Genomic DNA, 26,636 nt, shown 5'->3' with positions numbered 1-26,636 from the left:
TGCCTGGGACTCGCCGGCTCCGCATCCGACGGCAGCAGCTTGACCTTTGACCGGTCCAGGAGCGTCTGGTGACTCGTCGCATAAAGCATCCTGATATATATCTGAGCCATTGACTGTGTATGGGACATTTTTCATATTCTTATTAATTAAAATGATGGAATGGTGACAATTAATAATCTTTCTTCATGTTGAGTGACCAGACAGAAGAAATGACAGATGTCTTGCCCGTCGGGGAATGGATTATCTCTGACGTTTTCCAATAAGAGCAGTGAATATGATACTTTTGTTTCAACATAGACCTGCTCTCTTTATATGAATGTGCCACACAGATTACAGACGTTTCCCCATGGAGATCATTAAAGTTTAATCTAGTCTAATCTAATTAAAAAAAGAATGTGCAAGTCCTGTCACTCTGGCCAAGGATAAATTAGCTGTTTTGTTCTTAGACAATATGGCTTTGCTGAAGCTGAAGCACTGCTCCACACAAAAAAGAGTAGTAAAATGTAGTTAAGATGTTTTTGATTAAATTATTAGCAAATATTAATCAACAAATGCATACATTACTGTTGTCATATGGAATTTGGTTTGGTTCAATTAAACTTTATTGTCATTATATGTCAAAAAATAAAATATAAAAATAATGCATTTCATTAAATACAAAGAGAGACAAGGAAAGTGAATAAAAACACAGAATATCAAATAGTAATATATAAATGGATATGTAATATTTTTCGTGAATGATTCTTACAGATTCCAGATCCAGATCCATGTATTAAAAGTTAAGTTCCTCATATAATTTTAATTAAATGTATTGATCCAAAATGTATTTGACAGGCCATTTTCCCCCACCCAGTTAGTATTAACTGGTAAGTCCCTTTTAATATAATATAATATAATATAATACAACATAACATAACATAACATAACATAATACAGCATAGCATAACACAATATTATATAATATACTATACTATAATATACTATACTATAATATAATATAATATAATATAATATAATATAATATAATATAATATAATATAATATAATATAATATAATATAATATAATATAATATAATACAATACAATACAATACAATACAGTACAGTACAATACAATAAAATGAAATGAAATAAAAAAGAACAATATCACTGTTCCATAAAACTACTGTTTTCACAACGCACTATTTAACTGCGCGGAAGAAAGGCGGAAGTCCCGCCTTCCTCTTCGCCCGCATTCACTGACATCACTTCCTCCGCGCCAAAAGCAACATGGCGGCCGTCAGTCCGTCAGACTCGGGGACTTCTCTGCCCCGGGACGTTGTCATCAAGACCGAGCCGGCGGACGAGAGAGAGCTGCTCCTCGGAGTCGTCACGGAGGGCCCCGTGCCGGTGAAGCGGGACCCGGTGGTGTCGCTCACGTCCCCGGTGAGCGGGCTGCAGCCGCTCGCCTGGTCGCAGGACCACCGCCTGGCCGTGTGCACCACCACCTCCTTGTCGCTGATGGAGCTCGTGTGCGACGTCCACAGCAACAAGCAGGAGCTGGTGCTGCACAGGACCTCCATCCCCGTGCCCGCAGACGTCTGCAGACTACGGGTACAAAACATTTCAATTCTTTACACTTTCCCTCCAGAGGGTTTTACAGTTACCTAGCATAGGTAGCACGTTAGCTTAGCAAGTGCGCATGCTAGTAGCTAAGTTGGTAAACACTGAGACTGGAGGCTCGACCTGTAGGTTGTGACACATTCATGGAACCTTCATTCATAAAGACTCTGCACATAGTTGTGATGTGTTATAGTTATCAACCCATGTTCATGTGCGTCGACATAAGCTGCAGAGACTCTTTGTCTGCTCTGGGGATACAATGTTAATATGAAAAGCATCATATAATATCCTGCACGTGCGTTGTTTATAGGCTCCTACCTATACACTACATTAGAGCTGCAACACTAAGTCGATTAGTAATCGACTACTAAATTAATCGGGAACTATTTTGATAATCAATCAATCGGTTCAGGTTGTTTTTATGGGAAAAAATGTCAATTCTCTGATTTCAGCTTCTTTAATGTGAATATTTTCTGGTTTCTTTGCTCCTCTATGACACTAAACTAAATGTCTTTGTTGTGTGGACAAAACAAAACATCATCTTGAGGTTTGGGAAACACGATGGACATTTTTCACCATTTTATGGACCAAACAACTAATCGAGACAATAATCGACAGATTAATCGCTTATGAAAATAATCGTTAGTTGCAGCCCTACACAGGATATACTATATTTGTCTTGTCACAGGACGGAACATATTGTTTATTAACACAACATAAAAGATCTCCTTTAAAGAACGTAGTGTTTTTTCTGCCATGGCTTCATTGTAGAGCTGTGTGCGGGGTAACAACCAGGTTTATAAATCTGTTTATTTATATAGAAATTGAAATGAAAACTGGAATACATAATTCCTGCATATGGGGAAAATATTGACATATACCACAAACTAATAACCGTCTTCACCCGACTGATAAAAACTGGCTCATAGATTAACCTGATGGCTGAACCCTGTCATAAATCAAAGCCATTTATGGGTGCGATTGCTAAACAAGTGTCTCAATAGCATTGTAAATAAGTGTCTCATAAATACTACACAGGTGGTTACAAACTGACATCTGTGAGTCTGTGTGTTGTAGAAGTGTTACAGTTTGTTTAGTTGTTACGCAACTCATGCAAACACGCCGTAGGAGCTCAGCCAAGCTCATATTCACTTGTGCGCTATTAGTTTTGGCATCGGTGGACGTTTCTTGTGTTTTCATTATTTACTAAACTGCGAGAAAGATGATTAAAGCGATTGTCTACAAATGGATCGACGCAAAGAGAAACTGAAAAACTATGTTGTTCTGGTAAATGTTCGCCTGCACAGCTGCTCTAGCGTGTCTGTGATCATGATTGTTTAGAGGTTCCTCTTCCAAAAAATCCACTTGGCAGTTGGAATGTTGGACGGAAGCTGAATTTAATAATCCACTCGACGCAGCGACAGAAGGGCGGAGTTGGTTTCCTGCCGTCGTTTATAAATATGATTAACTGCTTTGTAAGTGGGAGGCTTTAATGAGCCGGGAGCGGGAGACGATGGCATCCGAAGTCGGGTGTCGTAAAGTACATTATGTTATGCTGCGTACTGTCACGGGTCAATAAACTTTTAATTTCAGATTCTGAATCAGATTGTTTTATTAGTTGATCCAACTTGTTTGACAATGATGGTGCTCTGTCTTTCCTGACCTTTACTATAGCATCTTTTATCTTTTATCTTTAATCATAATTTTTATCATATTACGTATACATGACATTCTTTTACAGTTATTACAGTTAATTATTAAGTTTTTTGTTCACACAGGATTTGAACTAAAAGGCTTTGAGTGTAACTCAAAGTAAAGTACGACGGATTTATCAGATGGCTGATAAAAATTGAGTCAGCGCTATTGTTTGCCAATATGAGAACTTTTATTTATGCATTTATAACAACGTCCGTCGAAACTTTATTTTTACAAAATGAAAAAACCTAATTGCTTTCATTTATGTTCGTAACTTACTCAGGTGGGGTCAGCAGCGGAGCAAACCCAAATGATGGAGACGTTCAGCACTCATCCGGACGCCACTGTAAGGCAAGTGTTTCTGGCCGACAAAGCAATGAACCCATCGCTGGCAGTGAAGGGAATAAAGTACGGCAGCTGGTCTCCGTTAGGTTGCGACTCCGGTGGACGTTGTTTGCTTGCGTGCCTGACGCTCGACCACCGGCTCACCATCCACAACAGCCACAAGCATCTCGAGTGGAACATGCTGGTGGATCTCACCAGAAAGTACAGCGAGCGGCTAAAGGGGCGGGGCTATGCCAAGAAAGACAACAAGCAGCCGCAGGCGAACCTCGCAGACTTTGAGGAGGTGCAGCGGCGCTTCTGCATGCAGACGCCTCTGAGGATGGAGTGGTCGAGCGTTTACACAACCAAACAGGTTCAGCCGGACAACACGGGCACCGACGTGGAGATGGTCCTGCTGGCGGTGCTCATGGAAAACGGTGACCTTGTTTTGTGGAAGTTTGAGTTGCCGTTTTCGAACGGGGCAGATGTGGTGTTCTACGACATCATCGAATCGGGTGTGACCAGGCCCAGTGACTTGGCGTGGTGGGAGTACGAGAGCGCCGACCGGCGGATGAGCGGCCTGATCGTCGGCAGCGAGGTGGGACCCGTGAAGATCGTGCCGGTCAGCCTGTCGGGGGTGAAGGGCTACTTCACCCTGCGGCACCCCGTCATCCTTTGGAAGGACTGCGATGAGATAGCCGTGGAGAACATCAAATGCGTCCCGATGATCCACCCGATCCATAAATCCAGCTGCAGCCTCATCGTGGCCTCGCGCGGCTGCTACGTCTTCTGGTGTCTGCTGATGATTTCGCCGGCCGGACTGAACGTACACAACTCTCACGTGGCGGGGCTCCACTCGCTACCCGTGGTCTCGCTGGCGGTCAGTCGACAGGGCGTCGCAGTGTACACGTGCTCCATCGACGGGTGGATAAAGAAGTTGACGCCGACATTCACTGAGAACACTTTGATTTTCAAACAAGAGGACATGCCGCATCTCGAAAACCTGACAGGGCGGCGGATACACGGGATCGCAGTGAGCCGCAACGGAGCGTATATCGGGATGGTCAGCACGCAGGGTATCGTGGACGGCTGCCATCCGATAAACAGGACCTACCAGGTTCACTTCGTGAGCCTGAAGACGCCAGAGACCGCAGCGGCGCTGCTGCTCAAGTCTCCAGCGCAGAACTTGTACAAAATGGCGGACGTGCTCGACATCCTGCGGTGTGACATTTTAAAAACCAAGTGCATCCCGGCGTCACTGCAGGAGGAGCTCGACCAGCGGATCCAGGAGGCGAACTCGCCCTACCTGTGGCGCTTCAAGCTCTTCTTGGTGCGCGTGCTTTACCAGTCGCTGCAGTCACCGCCCACCTCGTATCGCTGGAAACCAACACACGGGGGGACCAAGGTGTTGATACAGGACGTGGAGGAAGAGGAGGAGGACGGAGTGGACGACAACGAAGAGGACGTCGAGTCCGGTGGAGTGAAGCTGGAGAAGGAGGACAATCGGGAGGAGCAGATGGCCGAGGTGCAGGCCTGGATCAGTTCTGTAGAGACTCACCTGATGAGGGAGAACATGAAGAAGGTGCTGGGCGTGGTCTACCTCAACACCTGGATCACTCAGAACACCAGTATACCCACCTGTGGCCTGGTGGACTACCTCGCCAAGGACTCGAACGACAGAGCGTCAGAGGTAAAGACCCAGCGGCGCCTGATAATTACAGCTTCATAACGTGAACCTGCGATGAGTAATCGATTAATCGGTTCAAGTAGTTTTTATGGGGGGGAAAGTCGAAACTCTCTGACTTCAGCTTCTTAAATGTGAATATCTTCTGGTTTCTTTGCTCCTCTGTGACGACCTTTGTGGACCATATTTTTGTGTGACTTTGATCTTCAACTGATCGACTACAAAAAGTGAATCACCCGGAGATAACCAATTACCAAGATTGGTAAAACAAAAAAATACCAGATGGTCAACGTAATCCGTTGTCATTGGATAATTATTTGGGAAAAATACTGCATATCAGTTCTGATATTTTTGAGCTTGGAATAAAGAAATGTTTTAGCCTTAATGGGATTTTTCATACCCTCTTGTCTGCTGCCATTATATATGTATATGTATATGTGTGTATATATATGTGTGTGTGTGTGTGTCGTCCCTCTCAGGTCCTGATTGGCCACATCAAGAAGAAGATGAACAAGCAGACGTTCCCCGAGCGCTGCAGCCTGTGTCAGGACGTGCTGCCCTTCACGGAACACAAACAGGCGATCTGTAAAAATGGTCACATGTGGCTCAGGTACAAAAAATTCTTCCAAACTTCCAAATTTAAATCCACCAAAACGTTCTCTTGCCTCACAGGAAACAGGAACGTGTGAGGTGCTGCTCTGGCTCATTTGAGCCCGACAGTCGGGACTTGAAGGAATTGAATGAATCTCTGACGGTTTATTTGTCTTCACCGAGCAGTAATCAAGCCTCCCACCTCTTGATATTTACCCAATGCACCACTTCCCGTCGTCTCATAAATATTATCTGTCAAACATTCCTCCTCCTGTGCCTCCTCGCTAGCCCGCGATGCGCCTGCCTCTGGTGGGCACCGAGAGGGAAAATGTGTGTGCCCCCGTCAGATTCACCTCGGTGCTGTTCCCCGCTCTACTTTTGTGTTTGTGAGTGTGTGGTGATTGTGTGTGTGTGTGTGTGTGTGTGTGTGTGTGCGGGCGCGCGCGTCCCTGTCCCTGCCAGCCCCCGCTCTCCTAATGCCTTCCCTCTCGGTCGCCTCCAGGTGTGTGTTGTCATACCAGGCCTGCCAGACGCTGACGTTCAGACGATGCCTCCTGCTGGATAGCATCGCCAGACTGCCAAAGCCTGAGGGTAAGCGCAACTTCTTTTCTTTTTTTTTTTCCCATCTCTCTCCCTCTCTCCACCTCCATTTCACAGTCACCACACTCTCCATCAGCCATCTTCCTCCTGTCACCTTCAGCCTCGGCCCTCATCCCGCTCTGCCGCTCGGATCGCCACTTGACATTTTGGATTTCGTAATACTGAAAAACATGAATGATTTTTGAAATTTTAGGGAGGTTTTTTTTCAGTGTTTATTTGAAAGTAGAAAACTCAAGTCGTATCTCACTATCTCTGTGTCATTATACCGACATTTTGGATGAATGACTGGTTTAAGGTTTTTTCATCATAGCCTGGAATTATGAGCACTGATGATGCAGGAATAGATTTTATTTTGTTTGGTCACAAAATAATTTACATTTTTTCAGACTTTTTGTCAAATATTTTCTTTTTGTTTGTGAACTACTGGATGATTTTACATGTTCAGACTCCAACAAAAAAATTCCAATATCAGATGGAGAGAAGGTTCATAAGCAGACAAAACTTACATTTAAGAGACCAGAAGCCAAAGAAAGGACAAAACAAAAAACTTTTAGCTCCCTGCTAGATTTCACTATATGTGCATGGATACACCTAAATAAATTACTACGAATATTTGACCCATCCCTCCTTTGGATTAAAAGACCTCCCTAATGTACATCTTGACATATACAGAAAATGTGAAGAAGAAAAGAAAAAACAAAACGAAATCCCAAAATTTTATGATCACATACAGAAATATTGCATTTCTAAAAATGTACGCTTTTTTGTCTCTTCTCCTGTGCTTTATCTAGAAAAAAATGGCTAATTTATATGATTCATATGTGAATAGCCAACTCATTCTTTACACATCATCCATGTTCACAGTATTAATAAAAATGTACCCAACAAAATAGAGCCTAGTGTAGTAGTGTAGTTATAAAAGGGAAAAAACAAAATTAAACTCATTGTCAACATCATTTAGAGACCATGTTTTTGCTCAAGTTCAAGAATTTCAACTCGCGTTGATAACTTTGCGTTATTAAAGCAACAGGAGTATCTAACCTCGTAGCCTTTTTATCAGTGTGGGCGGCGCTCAGTCCAAACGTGTGTCGTGTTGGAAGTGTTATGGAAATGTTATCTTGTCTTGACCTTCATGGAAAAGCATCACAATAGTGAAACCTTCAGTACAAACACGTTTCCTTTGCCCGCAGATCCAGAGTGGATAAAGAAGATTCTGCAGGCGCCCTGCACACTCTGCGACTCGCCGATGGTCTAGAGCTGAACCGTCGCCACAACCTCAGACCTCAGGGCTTGACCCCCCCCCCCCCCCCCCCCCCACCACCACCACACACACACACACACACACACACACACACACACACAACACACACCACACACCACACACACACACAGACGCAGGGTCCAATTTTGTCACCAATTACTGCTACAGTTTTGTTCACCTTTTTATTACTTTATTTTGGTATCTTAAAAGTGCAAATAAAAGGATTTGATTATACATTCAGACTTTTATTTCCTCTCAAGCGCAGTCCACAAAGTGCGCAGAGAAACTGTCTCCCGCCCGTCTTAGATTTTAATACATATTTTACAGTTTGGAGTCAAACTTTACAGATTTCTTTATTTTATTTTTCTTCCATTGCTCTAAAATTAATTCCTAGTCAGACGCAGTGTTTGCACAAGGGTGCAAAGAAACAAAGTTTAAAATGTGGTTATATGCGGAAGGTTTTTATTATTCAGTAGGACTTCAGGGCACCATAAATAAGCTCCCTCATTTCCTTCTGTTGACTATATTTTCCAAAACCTTTGGTGTAAGTTTTTATTGCAAGGAAGAGGAACTTACTCTGCTAGTCCTATTTTAGTGAGGCTTCTTTTTTTTTCAGAGTAACAAATAATACACTCTGAATAATACATTCCTCGGAAAAAAGAAAAAACTCTACATACCTACTTTAATTGGCACTGTAAAACAATTTCCAAGCTCTGGGAAGAAGAAGAAGAAGAGGAGGAGGAGGAGGAGGAGGAGGAGGGTGGTGGTGATGGTGCTCAGTCATTCTCTCAGATGAGGACTTCCGCTAATGTAAACGCAGAAGAAGAGACGGAGCGGCGAGGTGGACGAGATGAGCAAGAGGCAGGAAGATTTTTGCTTAAAAAAAAAAACACGGCGCAGTTCCGTCCCGCGGGAGCGGCGTCCTAATGAGATTCAGCAGTAATGAGGGACAAGAGCACGGCGCCAGATGTGATTCCAATTCTAATCGGGGGGGTGTTAGAGAGCATATTGTTAAATACAATTAACCCTTTTTTCATATTTGGATTGGAACAAGGGGAAGGGGGAGGTGGGGTTGGGGTTGGGGGGGATGCAGGCCCTCCCCTCGGCCCCGGCTCCTTGTTCTGGAGACATGGAGGTCGGCGGCCGGCGATCAAAGAGGGGAAGCCGGACCTGAGAGACTCGGCCCGGCAGCAGCAGAGCCCCTTTCCTCTGTTCACCGACGCCTCTCATCCCCTCACATCCCCCGGCCCGGGCAGAGGTGGGGCGCGGTCTGCCCTCCCTCTGGTGTCACTGGAGATGATAGCCTGCCCTGGGGCGTGGAGGGAGAAAGAGAAAGAGAGAGGAGGCTGCAGCTCTGCTCCGAACCCTCAGGATCCCATGAAAAAAAAAAAAGGACCTTTTTGATTTCCCCACATTTCTCAGCTCAGTGGTGGCATTTATTGGCCCCGAGACCCTGTGAAGATTCTTGTCCGGTTTGGGGGGAAGAGAAAGGGGGCGTCTCCCACCCTTTACTAGAAAGTGAATCCTTTATCACGTTATCGTCAGAGGTTCTGACTCGTGGCGGTTTTGTAGTAATTAGTTTCGGGGTCGTGCCTGCAGGAAGTGTAGTTTTGAATGAATTACAAAAACTAGACTCATTTAAAGTAGAATTCATGTCATTTAGTTTGTGTTATTGGATTAATTTAAACTGTAGCAGCTGCTGATAATACTAAAAATGTCAAAAAGAATATTTGACATATTGACAGATTGAAATATTAATACAATAATGACCGACGTCAAAACCAGCTGTGAGCGAACATTGTTATTGATGCCGATATGAACATATTACAGGATAAACACAGAAAAATTGATGCATTGATGTTTACATTTTACATTAAAAACTACTATGGAGTATATGCTAAGTTTCTCAGCTAACACATTCCTTCTTTTTAATTACAAGAGCATAGTTGTCTCTTGTGATTCCCCGTATGATGTTGTGGCGTATTATATATTTCAGCTTCACACAAAGCACAAACAGCTTCACAGAGCAGTTTTGTCCACTTTTAAAAATGTGAATTATTTAGCAATATGTGTATTGTGCATTTATACTTTATATATATATATATAGTTTTGTATTCCTCATACTCTTTATTCTCATTTTTATTATTGTGTGGTGTGTGAATGTTCATTTTTTTTTTTAAATTTCCTTGAACTATGCACAATTACAATAAAAGGGATCCTGATTCTGTAATCACACATTTAATCCACCTTAACCAAGAGGTTAAAAAAAAGCATTCAACCTCACACTGTTCCTTGTAGAATGTCTTTTGCAGAAGATATGAAATTTGGTGGCCATAAAGAGGAACATAAATTTAAAGAAAAACCTGACTCCTCCTGACTGTGCCCCAAAAAAACCAGCCAAACTGTAACGTAACATTTTGTGAAAGTTCAGCCCGTCATCACTTAAAAACCTCTTAATTAAAACATAATCAAAAAACCTTTCCGACAGCGTTTCAAAGGAAGTTCAAAGGACAGGTGAAAGGTTTTTCACCAGCCCGGCCTGGTTCCTCCCTCCCTCTCCGTGTCAGCCCGGGGACCCGGGGCAGGGCTGTTGTGTATGTTTGTCAAGTGGAAGTGGCTCCTGCAGGTTGTAATGTTCCTGTCACTGATAGGTGGAGACCAGCACGGTTACAGAGGTGAGCCGTGTTTGGCTGATCCTCCTCCTCCTCCTCGCTTTAATATAATAATCCGTCAAAGAGCGTCTCCACTCGTAATTACCTGCTTCCCCTCCCTCTCTCCCTCTCTCTCCCACTGTCTTTGCTCTCAAGACTTCAAACGGGGGAAGACTTTTTCTCTCTCTTTGCATTCAATATTGATGTCCTTTATGTCAGTGGCTGCACGCCATGAAACATTCATGGCACCTTTTTTCACACCTTAATTTCTATGTGATGTTCCCCTTTGTTTTGTTTAGACTAGATGCTGATGGCACCACGTGTCCCGCCGCTTGTCTTCCCTCAAGAGCATCGATTCGTTTAGTTCGCTCGGGAATATTTCACATTTATCGTTTCACGGTGAAAGGTGGCAGCTGACGCCGACGAGCAGCACCGGGAAAACATTGTTGTCGTTTCTCCTGTTGATTCGCTCTTTCTCACGTTTTGTCACATTTCTGAGAAAAGTGCGGGAGCAGAGGCGACACACATTCTCCAAGCATCCGCCGCCGCTCAGTATCGGAGCAGAGAAGACTTTTCATCCTTTCAGTTGAATAGGAATAAATATTGCACTGTGTTTCAATAGTGTCATACACAGAAGTTTTTTAACTATGGTATATTCAGTTTTTTTCAGGCTTTTCGTGGAATGAAATAATCATTACAGTATATTCAGATCATTTTAATTTTCTTGGTGACTCGTAATCTGCCAATCTCATTATGCCCTGTTATAGGAATATGGACGTAATATAAATATGTAGGTACAGTATTTATTCAGTGGGCGTCCCAGCGACCGGTAATCGATATTGAGCCGTAACCATCATGTTACCAGGGTGCCACAGGATTATGCAACTTTTATAAAGAAAGATAAAACTTGTTTGTCTGGCCATTGCACTAATGATTGACTTTATTAATCAACATTTCTTGGATAAAGCGTAGAAGGAAATGGATGGAGAGAGAGATGAGAGAGGAGAGGATGTTCAATACAAAGACCCTGGAGCAGGACTCGAACCAGGGCAATTAGAAGGTCAGTGACCTCCAACCGTACCAAAGCACCATGAACCCACCAGTGTTTTTTAAATACACGCTCGTGCGTGTACTTGCGAACCGTTTAATCCATGTGTTTGAATTCAACCTTCCTCCTGAAGACGAACCTCGTCTGTCACCTCGAGAGGCGACTCTGACCATCAACCATTTGGGATTTAAGATACATTTTAAAGCCTAATGGCCTCATAAATTGTCCTTTTTTTTTTCTGGAGCAGTTGCATCTGTGTTGCGTCCAGACGGGACACGCGATAAAGTCCCTCAGCTGTGACATGAACATGGCCGACTGTGATATAGTGCTGTGCCGCGGCGATTCCAGTCCTGCGGCTGCCGACTTCCTCCGCTCGCCCTGCCGGTGCCGCTTCTCCCCTTCCTCTGTTTTCTGAAGTCCTCCAAAGTGAGACCCCCCCCCCAAGCCCCCACGCCCCCAAACTTGTCAGTGCTAATGAAGTCAGTACGCAGGGTTGTGTCTCCCACTCTGTCTGAACTGATGGGGTGAACATGGTTGTCTAACTGGTTGACTCGCCCCACTCTGCCCCGTCCCCCAGGGAGGGAGAGCTGAGGGAGGGCAGTGACCCGAGACCAGCTGAGGGGTTGTGTGAGGCGGATCGGGGGGGGGGGTGCGTGGTGCGTGTCCATCATTAGAGTCACTATTTGTTCCTGGCTCTGCGAGCACTGGAGTGGAACTAATACTGAGCAGCAGAATGGACATGGAGAGGGAGGGCCACTTTTTACTGCTACATTAATTAAGCTCATTCTCAACATGCTCCCTGTCTCCTCTTGTTCTGCTGTAATTAGGTGGAGGGGCTGCGGTACGTGTGTGTGTGTGTGTGTGTGTGTGTGCGCGCGCGTGCGCGCGCGTGTGTGTGTGTGTGTGTGTGTGTGTGTGTGTGTGTGTGTGTGTGTGTGTGTGTGTGTGTGTGTGTGTGTGTGTGTGTGTGTGTGTGTGTGTGTGTGTGTGTGTGCGCGCGCGCGCGCGTGTGTGTGCGTGTGCGTGTGTGTGTGTGTGGCTGGTTCAACCTTTTCTGACATTTAGCACAACACCCTCACTTGGAGAGGTGGGAAGGGGCTGAGCACTGAGCTCTGTAGTATTTACATTTCTGCCAGGATATCAGAGGGAAACGTTTTTACCTTGGAGAGCAACCACTTATTTATCATCATTAATGTTATATTTCATTTAAATTGAATTGCTTGATTGTACAGTAAATGGTGAAAAGCGTCCGGAACAAGTTCCCCGAGCCATGATTCCTCTTCCCGTCCTTCAAATTGTGTGTTTGACAGGTTTGCTTGACGAATGAGTCAAACGACAAATGTCATTATTGCAGCGTCATGTCCTGCCCCCTGCAGACTCTACCCAGAGTTGCATTCCCCGCCGGTGTGAACGCGTCCGACTCTGTGAAAGCCAAACTTCTTCCTGACATTTACTCCAGAGTTTATGTCCAGAAGCAGACTCCTGGTTTCGCTTCACAGATCGACGGCTCCACCGTGTACGGCGTCCCAAGACAGTCTCCCCAATATTGAACTCTTGTAATAAATACTTCTTGCTCCAGACGTCCTCGACCTCCGTCTTCCCGAATCGGTCGTCGACTCCATCGGATTTTTTCCATCACAACTGGCGTCACGAGCAGGATCCCAACGCGACAAGACTGGCAAGTGCAACATTTTTGAAAGTTTGATTCTTTGACTGCCTTGCCTAGTCTGTCGTGTTTGACGGAATCATGGAATGACCTGTGGAAGAGTTGACTCAAAATTCCTCAACAATCATAACTGGTCGTCATGTGGCCTAGTTTTAAAGGAGTGGAACTGCAAAGTCTTAATGAGCACATTTATTTTTAATACCAACGGACACATCTCCAGTGTTGGGGGGATTTTTTTTTTCCTTCCATTGATGCCTTAACATGTAGACACAACTCACAGCGGTGACAGGTACGGGTCCTGGTGATACTAAAACAAATCTTCTCTGCCGTTAAGCTGTTCACTTTCACTTGAGAGAAAAATCTAAATCAGGACTTGTAGTGCTGCGTTTTTCTCCTAAGCGACGGATTTAAGGATTTCCTGGGCTTAATGAGATCTGTGTGTCTTTGACTCTGTGATTGACAGGCCCCTTATCTCTGGATTGAGTCACATGTCTCCTTTCTTCTTCTTCTCCTCCTAAGATGTCAGGGACGTAGAGTGAACAGAAATCACTCGGCAGAGGCCTGCGAGACGTCGGGTGAGTGGTAAACACACGACGACGACGACGGGTGTCTGTCTCCATCGGCGCCGCCGCCGCCACCGCGAAGTGACAGCTCTCTGGAACGGTGACAAGTTGGGCTCCGCGGCGGAGACACATTGCCTTCAGGTGGCTCACCGGGAATGTGGAGCGCTTAACTTTCCCTCTTGAAGGCTGAAGGGCTCTCTGGGCCTTTTATATTCCCGGAAAAAATTTCCGGGAATATGGGGGGGGGTCTTATTTGAGAGTTTCCTCTAATATCTGTCTTTCAAAGATCACAGGGTGTCAAATCCTCACACCTCATCTCTCCCAGCATCTATCACAGGCCATGTAAAATTCCCTTAAAAGTGCATTATGCAATATAATAGCAGGTTTGGGTGACATTCAGGCTCGGTTACAGGCCTATTGCCTTTTACAAAAAGGATTTCGTCAGCCGGGTGACTCGGATTTCCCCGGTTTGTCTCGCGATTGCAGCCGACGACTTTTGTAAAATTGGAAATGAACTTTGTGTCCCAAACACACACACACACACAAACACACACACAGACAAATCTGTTTTTTGCGCCCGCGCAAATAATTACAACCTTCGAGGTGACAGCAAAGCAAACACGGGGGTTTTCGTGGAGCGACTTGAGCTGTTGATCTAGATAATTTGGTGCACTGCTGCCGAGTGTCTGCAGTGGGAGTGGGAGAAAATTATTTCATCGCCTGGTTATGCAGAATTAGTAAAAAAAATAAATAAATAAATAAAAAAAGAGGAAATACCGGGTAATAACTGTGTGCAAAACCCATTAGAATGAATATTTATGTTGCTTGTTATGAAATATTCATTAAGTTGGTGTAAAAAAAGAACAACGGACGAGACTGGGGAGCGAGCGAGCGTGTGTGTGTGTGTGTTTACTTGTGTCTGTATTACTGTATAAAATTGGGGGGGTGGTGGTGGTGGTGGTGGTGGTGGTGGTGGTGGTGGGGGCCCCCTCATCACCTATTGCACAGGAGTACTGACAAAACCTCCCGGACTGAATATCTGACATCTCTTAACAAAAGCAGCGGCGGCAGCAGCATCTTCTTCCTCCCTGCCATCCCCTCGCTGCTTCTTCTCGCCGCCCGAGGCCGATGCGAGTCCCCCCTCTGTTCCTCCGCTCTCCACCTCACCGTTCCCTCACTTCCCCCTTCATTTCCATCTACCCAAATTAAGAAATTAATGAGGGATGGGTTCTTTACCAACTGCCCCCGCAATGTTTACCACTGATGAAATTATAATGTGGGCCCCTCGCTGTATTATTTATAAGCCAATTAGGGGAAGTGTTACTTGATTTGATGGGGAGCCGACACACAGAGTGCATTTAACTAATGGAGACCAAGAGAGTAAAGGGAAAGAGGGGAGGGAGGGACAGCTGAGGCGGACGATTCCGCACGATGCTCTAGGATTACGTGGCTAATTGCCCTGCTTTATCTGTCTGTCACGGATAGCCATGCATATTTCAGCGTTCCCAAAGACTTTGATTGTTTGCACTCGTGTTGGGGCTGTAACAAGTAGAGCAGAGGCCAGGGTGGAGTGTAGTTAAAAACTGGCAGCAGGGGAGGCTGGTGGGGGGGGGGGGCGGGGAGTAAGAGGAGAGGAGGAGGGGGACGAGGGGAAGGGGGTGGTGGGCGTGCACGGAAACTCAGACACTCGTGACAGGTGGAGGAAGAGTTTTGACAAGGAGCGACGGGGCGTCGAGGTGGGCAAATGCAACAGGTCAGAAACAAGGAAGTAGAAGAACAGGACGCCGTTCACCGGGCCGCAATTAGATGGCAGCATAAACAGTAATTCATTTCACTCATTGTCGCGTGTGGCCAAGCGTGGCCCGGCGACCTGCTCTGCATATTGTGAGGAAAGTGATTTCATCATTTCCGGTCGTGGCTCGTTTGCATGGCGCCGCGTGGCAAAGTAGTGACATCCGGGCAACCTGCCACGGGACACGCCGGTGGCTAGAAACAAACAACCCCCCCAAAAAAACGGATTCATTGGGAAGTTGAAAGGTCGGAGGAGAAGATTTTTCCTGACTCAAAATTGATCAGAGGTTCTTTTTTTTTATGCCTGTTTCCTCGCAGTGTAAATTTGTGGGTTTGTTGTTTTGTCAAATGTGCAGATTTGTTATTTTTGTCCCTTTTTATGTCAAATGAAACCTCTGGGGACTGGGAAAGTTAAAAAACAAAACATCAGAACCTCTAATTGGCATTTTCCACACGTGTCTGTCTTTTCATCGGCCAAACGGTTAATGAAAGTCAAAATGCCGACTTTGTAAAAATGTCACCTTGACATCATTTTTCTGACATTTGACAGAAATCATAGAGGAAATATTCATTAGTTGCAGCCCTACAAAAAACAAACTCACAAAATATACCCACGGCCTTAAATTTGATTTCGAAAACAAGACTATATTATCGTTCTTAGAGAATGGCCATTTTGCTGTGGGCCGTATCTAGAGGCCCCCCAGGGCCTGCTGCAGGCCACAGACCCCCGACTTGGTCAGGCCTCAAGTCCACCGGAGTGGAGCGTCCGAGGAGCAACTCGGACTGATGAGCTCTTTGAAAGTCGATCAGACACTCACGCTGAGGAGGCGAAACTGGAGCAAAGACGTCCCTAATTATCTGATGAGAGGGGGGGATGCTTATCTGGACGGTTTCTTTTTTCTCTCCTCTTTTATCCCGCCGGATCACATGGCACACATGCTTTTACATAACAAAAGAGCGAACCCGGGGCCGAGGCCCCCCCCGCTTCATTTAAAACGTCCGCCCTGACCCAGACTCACACACACTCACACACACACTCTCTGCGTGTGTGTGTGAGTCCCGGTTCTGGTCTGTGGGTGTTTCACAATGAGCCGCTGCTTCACGTCGCGACAGGCGGCACGTTTTTCTTGTGGTTGCAATTTTTTCCTAAAAAAACATTTTGGGGAGCGATTAAAGATTCTCCAAGCCCGAGCATATTGGAACATGCGCGGGTCTTCTCCCCCTGCAATGACTGTGTGATTAATTCACGATTAAAAGTATTAGCACAGGCTTTGTGTGGTGATTTATTTAAAGGCTGGTACTGACGCTGGCTCCATTTCCTCCTTTAGGAAATGGGTAATGAGATCCGATGCCAGGCCTTCTCTACCCTCGACGGACACACACACACACACACACACACACACACACACATACACACACACACACACATCCCATATCAGCGTGTCTCCTCCATTAGAAGCCCCAACACATAAGCACAGGAGCCCTGTCACCGCCGCCCCGTCACAGTCGCCATGTTAACTTATTCATCCCTGTTAAAGCCCGTGTAACTGGATAGCTGTTAATTAATAAAGCTGTCGCGTAAATGGTTGCCACCGGACCGTCGCCACCATCCGTCAGTAACATAATCTCGGGCTCATTTTCATGCCAGGCCTCGGGCTCAATTAAGGTAATGCGATGCAAACGAGGTCTCCCGCCATTAGCCTCATCACTGAGGGGGCCGTTAATGGCATAATTGGGGCACTCCGAAGAACAATTACCGCCGCACCTCCGACCCACCTATGAGATCAGCGATCAGAGTCATGAGTCGTGACCGCCGGGGGGGCCGGCGGCTCGCGGCGGCAGGTCGACCCGGGACGTCCAAAGGGGAGCGGCAGCTGCGGAGCGCTTGACGGGCGACCGCAGCCAAGACGGCGGGGCCCAAGACCCTGGACTGTAATTATCATCAAGTGATGCATCGGTGCCGGAGTGGATTTGTAGCGTTTATGATATTAAATAACAAAGAGATTCAGCCCGTTAGAGCAACAAGTCCTGCAACTCACTCAACTCAAATGCGGGAGATAAACCACAAATACTTTTCCCGCCTCAAAGCATCGCCGGCCTTTATTTGCTTCACCAACGCATGGCTAATGCGCTTGTAAAGGTCAGGGTGATGGTTAGGGCAACATGAAAATTACTACACAGAATATAAGCAATACCATTTAAATGCACAAACTTGACGCACTCACCGGGTCGACCGCTGACCTCTAGTGGCCGTGTACATGATGACCGCTAGAGGTCTGCGGTCTTTGAAAAACGACCACATACGTCGCAATGAGCCGCCGGAAACAAAAGACCTATCTGGTCGATTTTATGAAATAATCACGTGACTTTCTGTCTGGCATTTTTAGATTTCATGTGGGTTTCTGCCATTTCTCTCTTGAAACCCAGAATTCCAGTTGTCACTTCACCAGAAAATCTGAGGGTGGAAATGAAATCAGATGAAACAGTGAGGAGCGGGTCGGGAAAGAGAGAAGGTCCATTTTATGATGAGGTGAACTTTCCCCCCCACAACACTGAAGACGGTGTTTAGTTTTAGGATTGCAGATGGAAAACTTAGGACTAAACGTAACATTCTCAATATGGCAACTGGCAAAGTTTCGTATCCCCCGCAACTGGGATTTGTAAATCTCCAAGACGCACGCTCCGTGTGCTGCGTCACATTCCCGCACATTTCACCGTGCCTGTTGAGGACCTGCGGGTTTTCCTTCCGTCGGCAGGAGAGACAAAGCCACATCTCTGCAATACTGAGGCCCCATCGCATCTGTTGTCTGCTCACACCTCCACTTTGCTACATGACTCTCTCTCTCTCTCTCTCTCTCTCTCTCTCACACACACACACACACACTAGCACTATCTATAATGATTCCTCTGACACACATTGGGGCACATCATTCCACAGCACAGCACAGCTTTGCAACTCAAGGCCCCTAAACCTCACTCAGCCCGCTCACTAGAAACACGCTTGTGTGTGTGTGTGTGTGTGTGTGTGTGTGTGTGTTCATGGCAACGCGGCCGAGCAGTGAGTGGCTCCTTGGGAATTTTAAGAGTCAAGCTCCCCTAAATCTTCTTGTTTCAACTTTAGAAAATCAATAGGATAAATATCCTGTTCGCCCCGCTTGTCCTCGGCCGCCCACCTCCAGCTCGCTCAGGTTACCGGAGCGGAGAATCTCGCTTTCACCTCGGGCTATGTTTAAAATAATCCCTGTTTTTCTTTTTCTTTTTTTCCAGTTCTGAATGGCCAAGGATCTCAGGTGCAGCTATTTCTTCTTTTTTTAAACAGCACGCAAGAAGAGGGGGGGGGGGGCTCATGTTAACATATGCCATCGGAGAGCGCCACTGGCTAAGACCTCCGATCGACCCGCTCCGTGTGTGATTAGGCCAGTGAAGCCGAGCCCGGCCCAGACAGCGATCGAAGAGGGTACACTCTCAATATGGATGCGAGCCTTGCTCGCCACGGCCACATCCAGCTGCTTCTATTGATTTTCCTGTCCTCAATTATATAATAAAAAGCTCTGTTCTGGATTTGAACTGAAATCGCATAGTTTGACGAGCGGCCGTGTCCCATAAATCAACAAAGCATTTTGACTCATATGAAATGGGATTTGTATCGACTGCGTTTGCCCCCCCCCCCCCCCTTGGAGAGATTTGCGCAACTGCTGTGTGCGATGGGAAACTGTATGTCTGGCAGTTTTTTTTTTATTTTCCTTCGTGTGTTTCAGGTGATTGGACTAAAGACAAAGAAGCACTGACACAAAACTTTTGAGTGTGCAGTTCAGCAAGCCACAACTCAAGCTCTCACAAATCTGTTTTGAAAAGCCCCTTGGATTAGCTCTTGCGCTACACAGTTGACTCTTCTAATTGGAAGACATCCACTTTTTTTTCCCACCTTTTTCTTTTTTTTTAAGCCATTTGATCCATTGGCAAGTTTGTCGAAATCCCTCAATTCTTTATCCTCCCAGCCATGAAGATATTGTCAGGAAGATACAGGTTATAGGAGCATCCAAACCCCACTGGACACTTAAATCCGTATCATGGGAAGATGAATATTCAATTTAACCCAACATCCATTTTAACGCAGCCAATCCAAGAACAATTAGTATCTAATTTTAAGAAATGAAATAGCTTTTTCAGATGACGATTCAATAATGATCTAAGCATGTAGCACATTTAGCTTAGCTTGATGTAGCATAGCATAAAAACTGGATACGAGGGCAGCGGTTACCCGGCCTCTGTCCAAAGATTAAAAACTAGAACCAGCATCTTAAATGTTCACTAATACATCTTGATGGTTCAATCTGTCCAAAAATATCCTCAGTGTGAAAACAAGTTGATGTTTTACTGGAAGTGTGTCAATCTTCAACGCTTTAGCATATACCAAAGTTAGCTTATCCCCCAAAACGGTTAGCTACTCGATTAGTTCATTCTTTTAAACATAATACCTACAAATCTGATAACATTGAACTAGCTCGCTAGCGTTAGCGAGCTAGTGTTAGCATGCTAACCTGGTAAATTAAGATGTCTTGGTTAAACATTATGAGCTTGTGAGCATGTTAGCGGGCCCACAATGCTAGTGCTACCGTGTTAGCATGCTGCTAGCATGGCTGCATACTAACAAGCTAAAAGACTCTAGGAAACTTAGTTTAAATAAAGTAAAGATGGAAAATGGGAGGATTTATTTTAAAGATTTTATTTTCAATCCACTGCATTTTGTAGTATTTAAACACCCAGAAACATAAATGAGAACCCCTTCAAATCCAGTATTTCTTTGCAGATATGATCCAAACATTAGACAAACTGTGACGCCGCCCCCTCCCTTTCATCGCTGCGTGATATGACTGCCACTGTAAACCAAAGTGTTTCATGTCCTAAAGACCCGGTAAAATGACCCGCCGCGCTCCACGGGCGGAGCGCGATGGGACATCGACCTAATTTAGAGAAGCCCGACCTTCCTGCGAACGAGAGCACCGTCATTATCACCGAGTGCCATCAGACACCTGGAAGGAGGACGGGCTGAGAGGCGGCCGGCCGGGGATGGACGGGGGTTCGGTTCGGTGGGACGGAGGGTAACCTGAACCGCAGATGCTAATCTCGCTATACGCTCAGGCATTCTGGGGGATAATTGTAGCCCCGGCGGAGCTCAGGTGATGATGCGGGCGATGCGCTGGAGTTAAACCCCATCTAACTCTCCAGTTTGCACCTTTCCCCTCACCTGTCCTTCCCCACATTTGCTTAGTCTTAATCTCCCTCCCCCCCTTTATCCCTGCACATGAATATTCCCCCGGAATTCCTGACAAACGCGCAGTAAGAGTCGACGGGGAAGGGTCGCGGGCGTAACTTTAGCTGGAGTAATGAGGCCTAATCCCCTGCTGACTGGGGCCTGTTTAAACAGCTCCTGGCTGAGCCACCCAGTAATGGAGTAATTAACCCCAGCGCCCTCCTATGCCCAGCAGCTTCTGTCCTCCACGACTCCCCCCCCCACCCCCCACCACCACCACCATATCCAACTCGCCCTGCGTTGCTTCATTGTCGTCGTCCCGGATGTTGATGGATGGGAATTGATGGGAAAACATCAAATCAGCGCTGATGGGAAACGAGCTGGCGACGGCGTGCAGAGTAACGCAATGTTCCCCCGCGCTTCCGTGACATTGTCTCTATAGTGACTTCATGTGAGGAAGCAATATCATATTCGCTGTGTGAAGAAACAGTAATGGGAACAGTTGAAGGTTCAAGGGTCGTTAAAAGCACTGCGAGGCAGGTGGAGCGTTCCGGGGTGAAACATATCTCTCTCTCTCGCCACTGATCTGATTCCCAGACAATCACACGCGGCAGATTCTTTGTATTTGCTTTAGGTGGGCTCACGAAAACAATCAGCGCAATCAAACAGCGTGCGCCGCACACACAGGCGTCCCGACGAGCCAACAGGAGCAGGCCTTGTGTGTTCGTGTCCCGGCCCCGTTGCCGTCTCCAGCCGGCTGAACGCGGGGAGAAACTGCCGGGGCGTTTGAAGTGAGCAGCCACCGCACATTACGCCAGATGAAATGCTATCATGCGCGGCCGCTGAATGGTTTGTGTCATTAAGAGAATAAGGCAAACAGGGAGCCGGGCGCGCTCAGAACCTGCCTGCTTCGCGCGCCTTTCTCCCCTCCGAAGGGGGGAAGGCAAGATTAAGGGGATGTTCAGAGGCCCTCATCTGTCAAGACTTCAAAGATGCCGTCGACACTCCTTGTTCCTGCCGGCGCAGCGACCACATCGCGCAACACTCTGCCGCCTCTGTGGCTGTCAGGGCTCTTCTGACATCCCCTTTATCAGGTGTACAGGCTTTAATCCAGACACGGATAAATAAATCAACACACAGGGGTCCTGCTCTTTGCAGCGCCTCCTGGTGGCGGGGTATCTAACCCACAGCCGAGGAAAATATCAATAAGTCATTAGTCGTCTGCTGGGGGGGGGGGGGGGGGGACGAAGAAAAGGCCAATTACTTGGCGCAGGAATGAAAATGAATGCACGATTGTCAAGTGGAGACGAGCAAAGACGCGAATTAACCAAATACGCAGAGATTTCTCTCTCTCTCTCTCTCTCTCCCTTCCTCCTTCCTGGCAGTCCCGTCAGATGATTCCGTGCAGACACAACAAGCCAGGAAATGGAATCAGCAGTGGCATCAAGGCGCGCACTCACTGAATTGGGCTCATCTCCTCCCGCACGCCCCGGGATGAATTTCAAAGTGCATCTATCAGTTTCTACAAACAGAAAAAAAAGTGTTGCTTTCCACCTGTTTTTCTGGGGGGGGGGGGGGGGGGGGGGGGGGGGGGGGGGGGGGTTTGAAAGAGAGAGAGAGCAGAGATCCATCTCGACACCCAGTGCAACATCTGGAGCACAGAGATGAGAGGCGGAACACAGGAGTTTGAATTAGAGTTGACGCGTCGACATGCAGGCGAAGACACATCACAGAGTTGCGCTGCCGGCGTGGACACATCAGTCTGTTCACATATCGAGGGGCCAATCCGGAGCTCGAGGAGCCACAGGCGAGGGGAGCAATCTGAGGTATCGACAATGAAATAAATGCAGAGGAGCAAACCAAAGCAGCGTGTGCTGTTACCGATGCGACTGCTTTAACTCACAGGGAGCTTCGCGGGGTAGGAGGAGACAAAAGGGGAGAAGGGAGAACTCTAGCCGGAGGAGGCAGGAGTGTTGTACCTGTCGGGGTGTATTTCCGTTGGTTCCTTTATCGTTTTATTTTAACAGCAAAAAAAAAAGCGAGGCAGACAAGAGATCACCGCAACAGAGGAGAAATCTGATGTGTGAACTGCGAGCGAGCGAGCTGTTGTTCCATTGTTCTGTTTGTTTGTTTTGAAGACCAGTTGTGGCAGCGGAGGAAGCACAAACCTTTCAGAATACAAAAGATGCCTTAGAGGCAACATAAGTGAAGTCTTACGCTGATGACTGACTGCTTGACAAACATCGGGGAGGAGAGAAGGGAAGAAGAGATGGAAGGAGGAGGAGGAGGAGGAGGAGGAGGAGGAGGAGGCGCTGCATGGGAAAGAAATACCCAAAAAATGAATAAGTAACAGGGGTACCTGGGTAATGTGTTAAAGAAGAGGAGAGAGGGGAGAAATACGGGGGTTTAAAAAACTGAGGGAGTGAGAGAACAAAAAAAAAACTAATTTATATCCTATAAGAGGAATGTGAGGCACCCAGGGGGTGGGGGTGGCGGGGGTGGGGGGGGCTGTAAAGTTGTGAAAAATTAAAGGAGACGGATTCAAACTGTCCAATTTCCACATCAAACAAACCCCGGGCTCCGTGCTCCTGGAGAGGCTGCCTCATATCCAACACACCCCCCCCCCCCCCCCCCCCCCCCCCCCCCCCCCCGCCTCTTCATCCACTCCTCAAGTCCACCACTGCAGTAGCCAGTTTTTTTTCTCCTTTTTCTTTTCTTTTTTATACTGGTACTCTCCATTTCCTCAATAACCCCGCTCTCTAATTCCCCTAAGCACTGTACTGGTTACACTAGCCTCTGTCTCTCCGCTGCCTAATTATACCCTTGTGAGTCTATTAATCAACTTGTGAATTATTTAAGAAGGAGCGCTCCTCTGCCTGTAACTGGCTTTGACACGGTGAAGGGGAGATGGAGATGGAGATGGAGAAGAGAAAGGAGAGGTGGTGGAGGGGGGGAGGGGGGGGGGGTGTTATAGGAAGGAGAGAGGGAAGGTGGTAGGTGGGTGGATAGAAAAGAAAGAAGAGGAAATGAAAGGAGAAGATGGGAATCAGGGTCTTCTTGCATATGCGTCCCCCGAGGACCGGTGCAGCGCTGCACCCAGACGAGACAAAACCCCCGATCAACATTCACCCTGTTTGTTTGTGTTGCGTGTGTGTGTGTGTGTGTGTGTGTGTGTGTGTGTTGTTGTTTTTCTTTTTCCCCCCCCTCCCCTTCCCACCCTCTATTTTCATGCATATGTTTTCATGATAAACAGGAAAATTCATGAATATATGGAGTGATACAGTGAGCAGTGGATGAGGAGGAGGAGGAAGGAGGAGGAAGGAGGGAGACGGAGGGGTGAGGTGAAGGAAGAGAGAGAGAGGAGTGAACAGTCAAAGCCAAAGAGTCGATCCGAGACTGGGAGCGAATTATGCAGACAGCAGGACACACGCACACGCACGCACGCACACGCACGCACGCACACACACACACACACACACACACACACACACACACACAAGCAGTCACATACATTTACACACAACCGGGGTCGCTGTGCTGTTTGACAGGAGGCAGTTCCTCCCCAGAGCAGCAGGTATACATGTGGCGATGGTGGTGGTGGTGATGATGATGATGATGGGCCGTGGTTGTTGCCATGCCGGCGTCTGTCCTCCTCCATGGTCGGTCTCCGCGGTCCCTCCCGCGGCAGCCGCCCCCTCATCAGTCGAGAGCGGGGGCCCCGACCCCCCCCCCCCCCCCCCTCCTTAATGACTCCCGTCGACACACTGACGTCCGCCATAAGCAGCCGGGGCAGGAAGAAACAAGCCCGTAAAGCGAGATCATTATTATTTTCATAATGTTTCGTGCTCTCCGGCGCATCGCCGCGCAGCCCGCGGAATCGCAATGAACCCGCAGCCCCGAGGAGCGTCGTGGGGGCCGCGGAGAAGAACTTCATTTCAAAGACGCCATTAAACAGTCAGCAGCAGCAGCCTCGGCCCACATTACAGAAAACACCACACAGTGTTTTCCTCGCAAACGCCTCGTGGCAGCCAGATATCTCTTCGCCCGTGTTCGGAGACATCTCTGCCTGCGAACACGACGGAGAGGCATGTGGTGCTCAAAGCATTTTCAAAGTGACAATTCAAATGTTACTCTGGATTATGTACAGTACAACAACAGTAAATCCCTAGGAAACAGTGCCCGGAAGACCAACGCTCATTACGAGCTCCTGTGTGACCAGAACAGAGTAAGAAGACTGGGGATGAGAGCTCAACACTTTCTGCACACTCACTGATATGTGTCTATAGAATCCATCCATTATCTTTACTCCTTTATCCTTAAAGGGTCGTTGGTTCATCCTGGACCTGTCGCCAGCTCAGGGTCAGTTTCTCCAACGAATGTCTTTGGGCTTTGGGGGGAAGCCGGAGAACCCAGAGAGAACCCACGCAGACACGGGGGGGTGGGGGGGAACGTGCAAACTCCAGGTGGAACAGGCCCTGCTTGGTTCAAACCGTCTGTAGATAGAATATCTAAAATGGTATCGAGGAGCCTCAACAGGTTTCGATGCCAACACATGAAGGTCAGTGCCAGAAAGAACCGAGGGTCGGCACTTTGCTCCGGAGGATCTGTAGAGCTAACGCACTTTTTCCTCAACTAGTGTAAAAATCTTTTTCCGCTGACTGTTATGTCTCCACTGTTTCTACACGAAAGAGATGTTTCCACTAGTATAGAAGCAGAAACCTCAAAACTTGCTCATACGGCATCTTGGCGTCTCAGATCTCATTTCTCAAAACTCACATTTGTTGATGAAACGCTCCACGCTTGTTTTTCAGACGTGTATCCTCGTGCGTGCGTGCGTGTTAGTGTAGTGTGTAGTGTGTGTGCGTGTGCGTGTTAGTGCAGTGTGTAGTGTGTGTGCGTGTGTGTGTAGTGTGTGTGTGTGTGTGTGTAGTGTGTGTGTGTGTGTGTAGTGTGTAGTGTGTGTGTGTGTAGTGTGTAGTGTGTGTGTGTGTGTGTGTGTGTGTGTGTGTGTGTGTGTGTGTAGTGTGTAGTGCGTGTGTGTGTGTGTGTGTGTAGTGTGTGTCTGTGTGTGTGTAGTGTGTGTGTGTGTGTGTGTAGTGTGTGTCTGTGTGTGTGTAGTGTGTGTCTGTGTGTGTGTAGTGTGTGTGTGTAGTGTGTGTGTGTGTAGTGTGTAGTGTGCGTGTGTGTGTGTGTGTGTAGTGTGTGTCTGTGTGTGTGTAGTGTGTGTCTGTGTGTGTGTAGTGTGTGTGTGTAGTGTGTGTCTGTGTAGTGTGTAGAACCATGTCATTATTCCCGGGCAGGGCTGTTTGTCTGCGAGGGTACGCGAGTCCACACCGCTGCTCCCGTCTCTGTGGGATGTTTATTAAATTAATAAAAAGTTACTCAAGGCGAGCTGCAGCGAGGAATGCCCAGGGCTCGGCCGTGATTGGCACTCTCCGCCGCCCCGGCCTTTCTCTCCAGGGTCCGCCCGCGTTTGCTTTAACTAACTGGCCGTGACTGAGGAGAAGAGGCTGACATGGAGGCAGCCCCCCCCCCCCCTCACCACCTTCCACTCCCCCCTACCCCCTAGATATCATAACAAGTAGGCAGTACTGAAGTCGGAGAGCAAAAGGGGGTGATGTTGAGGGCAAATCTGTCCCACACTGTCTGCCGTAATGAGTAGCTGGGTGCACGTGAAATGTAAAGTTGCTCGTTCTTCTGCTGAGTTCTGCTTTTATCTCGTGAAGCAAACCCGAGCTTAAGTAGGTTCTCATTAGTGGAGCCATCATCTGAACCACTCCCTGTGTTTGCTGATTGGTTTGTGTGTTCGTTTGGGCTTAAAAACCAAAAGTCGACGACGAGATCTAGGCTCAGGCTGTGTTCGGGGCTACTAATTATTGTCCTCGACTGCCTGTTTAAGATGCAGA

At 47.2% G+C, this 26,636-nt stretch overlaps 1 protein-coding gene across 1 annotated transcript; it reads left to right on the top strand.

Annotated features, from left to right (window-relative positions):
- Positions 1 to 1,235: 1,235 nt before the first annotated feature.
- gtf3c4 (general transcription factor IIIC, polypeptide 4) lies at positions 1,236 to 7,991 on the top strand. The gene is made up of 5 exons (XM_035608808.2): positions 1,236 to 1,593; positions 3,581 to 5,311; positions 5,785 to 5,915; positions 6,399 to 6,487; positions 7,687 to 7,991. The coding sequence occupies exons 1-5, from the start codon at positions 1,270 to 1,272 to the stop codon at positions 7,749 to 7,751; spliced, it is 2,340 nt and encodes a 779-aa protein (XP_035464701.2). The 5' UTR covers positions 1,236 to 1,269; the 3' UTR covers positions 7,752 to 7,991.
- Positions 7,992 to 26,636: the final 18,645 nt, after the last annotated feature.

The sequence above is a fragment of the Scophthalmus maximus genome, chromosome 20 (assembly GCF_022379125.1).
Source record: "Scophthalmus maximus strain ysfricsl-2021 chromosome 20, ASM2237912v1, whole genome shotgun sequence".
In the NCBI taxonomy this organism is placed as follows: domain Eukaryota; kingdom Metazoa; phylum Chordata; class Actinopteri; order Pleuronectiformes; family Scophthalmidae; genus Scophthalmus; species Scophthalmus maximus.
This window is presented reverse-complemented; position numbering and strand designations above follow the sequence as displayed.

What these genes read in the sequence shown, in the direction of transcription:
- gtf3c4 (XM_035608808.2), top strand. Translation starts at nt 1,270, where the DNA reads ATGGCGGCCGTCAGTCCGTCAGACTCGGGGACTTCTCTGCCCCGGGAC. An exon ending in AATGGTCACATGTGGCTCAG is followed by an intron (nt 5,916 to 6,398) that starts GTACAAAAAATT and finishes GGTCGCCTCCAG; the next exon opens with GTGTGTGTTGTCATACCAGG. An exon ending in CAGACTGCCAAAGCCTGAGG is followed by an intron (nt 6,488 to 7,686) that starts GTAAGCGCAACT and finishes CTTTGCCCGCAG; the next exon opens with ATCCAGAGTGGATAAAGAAG.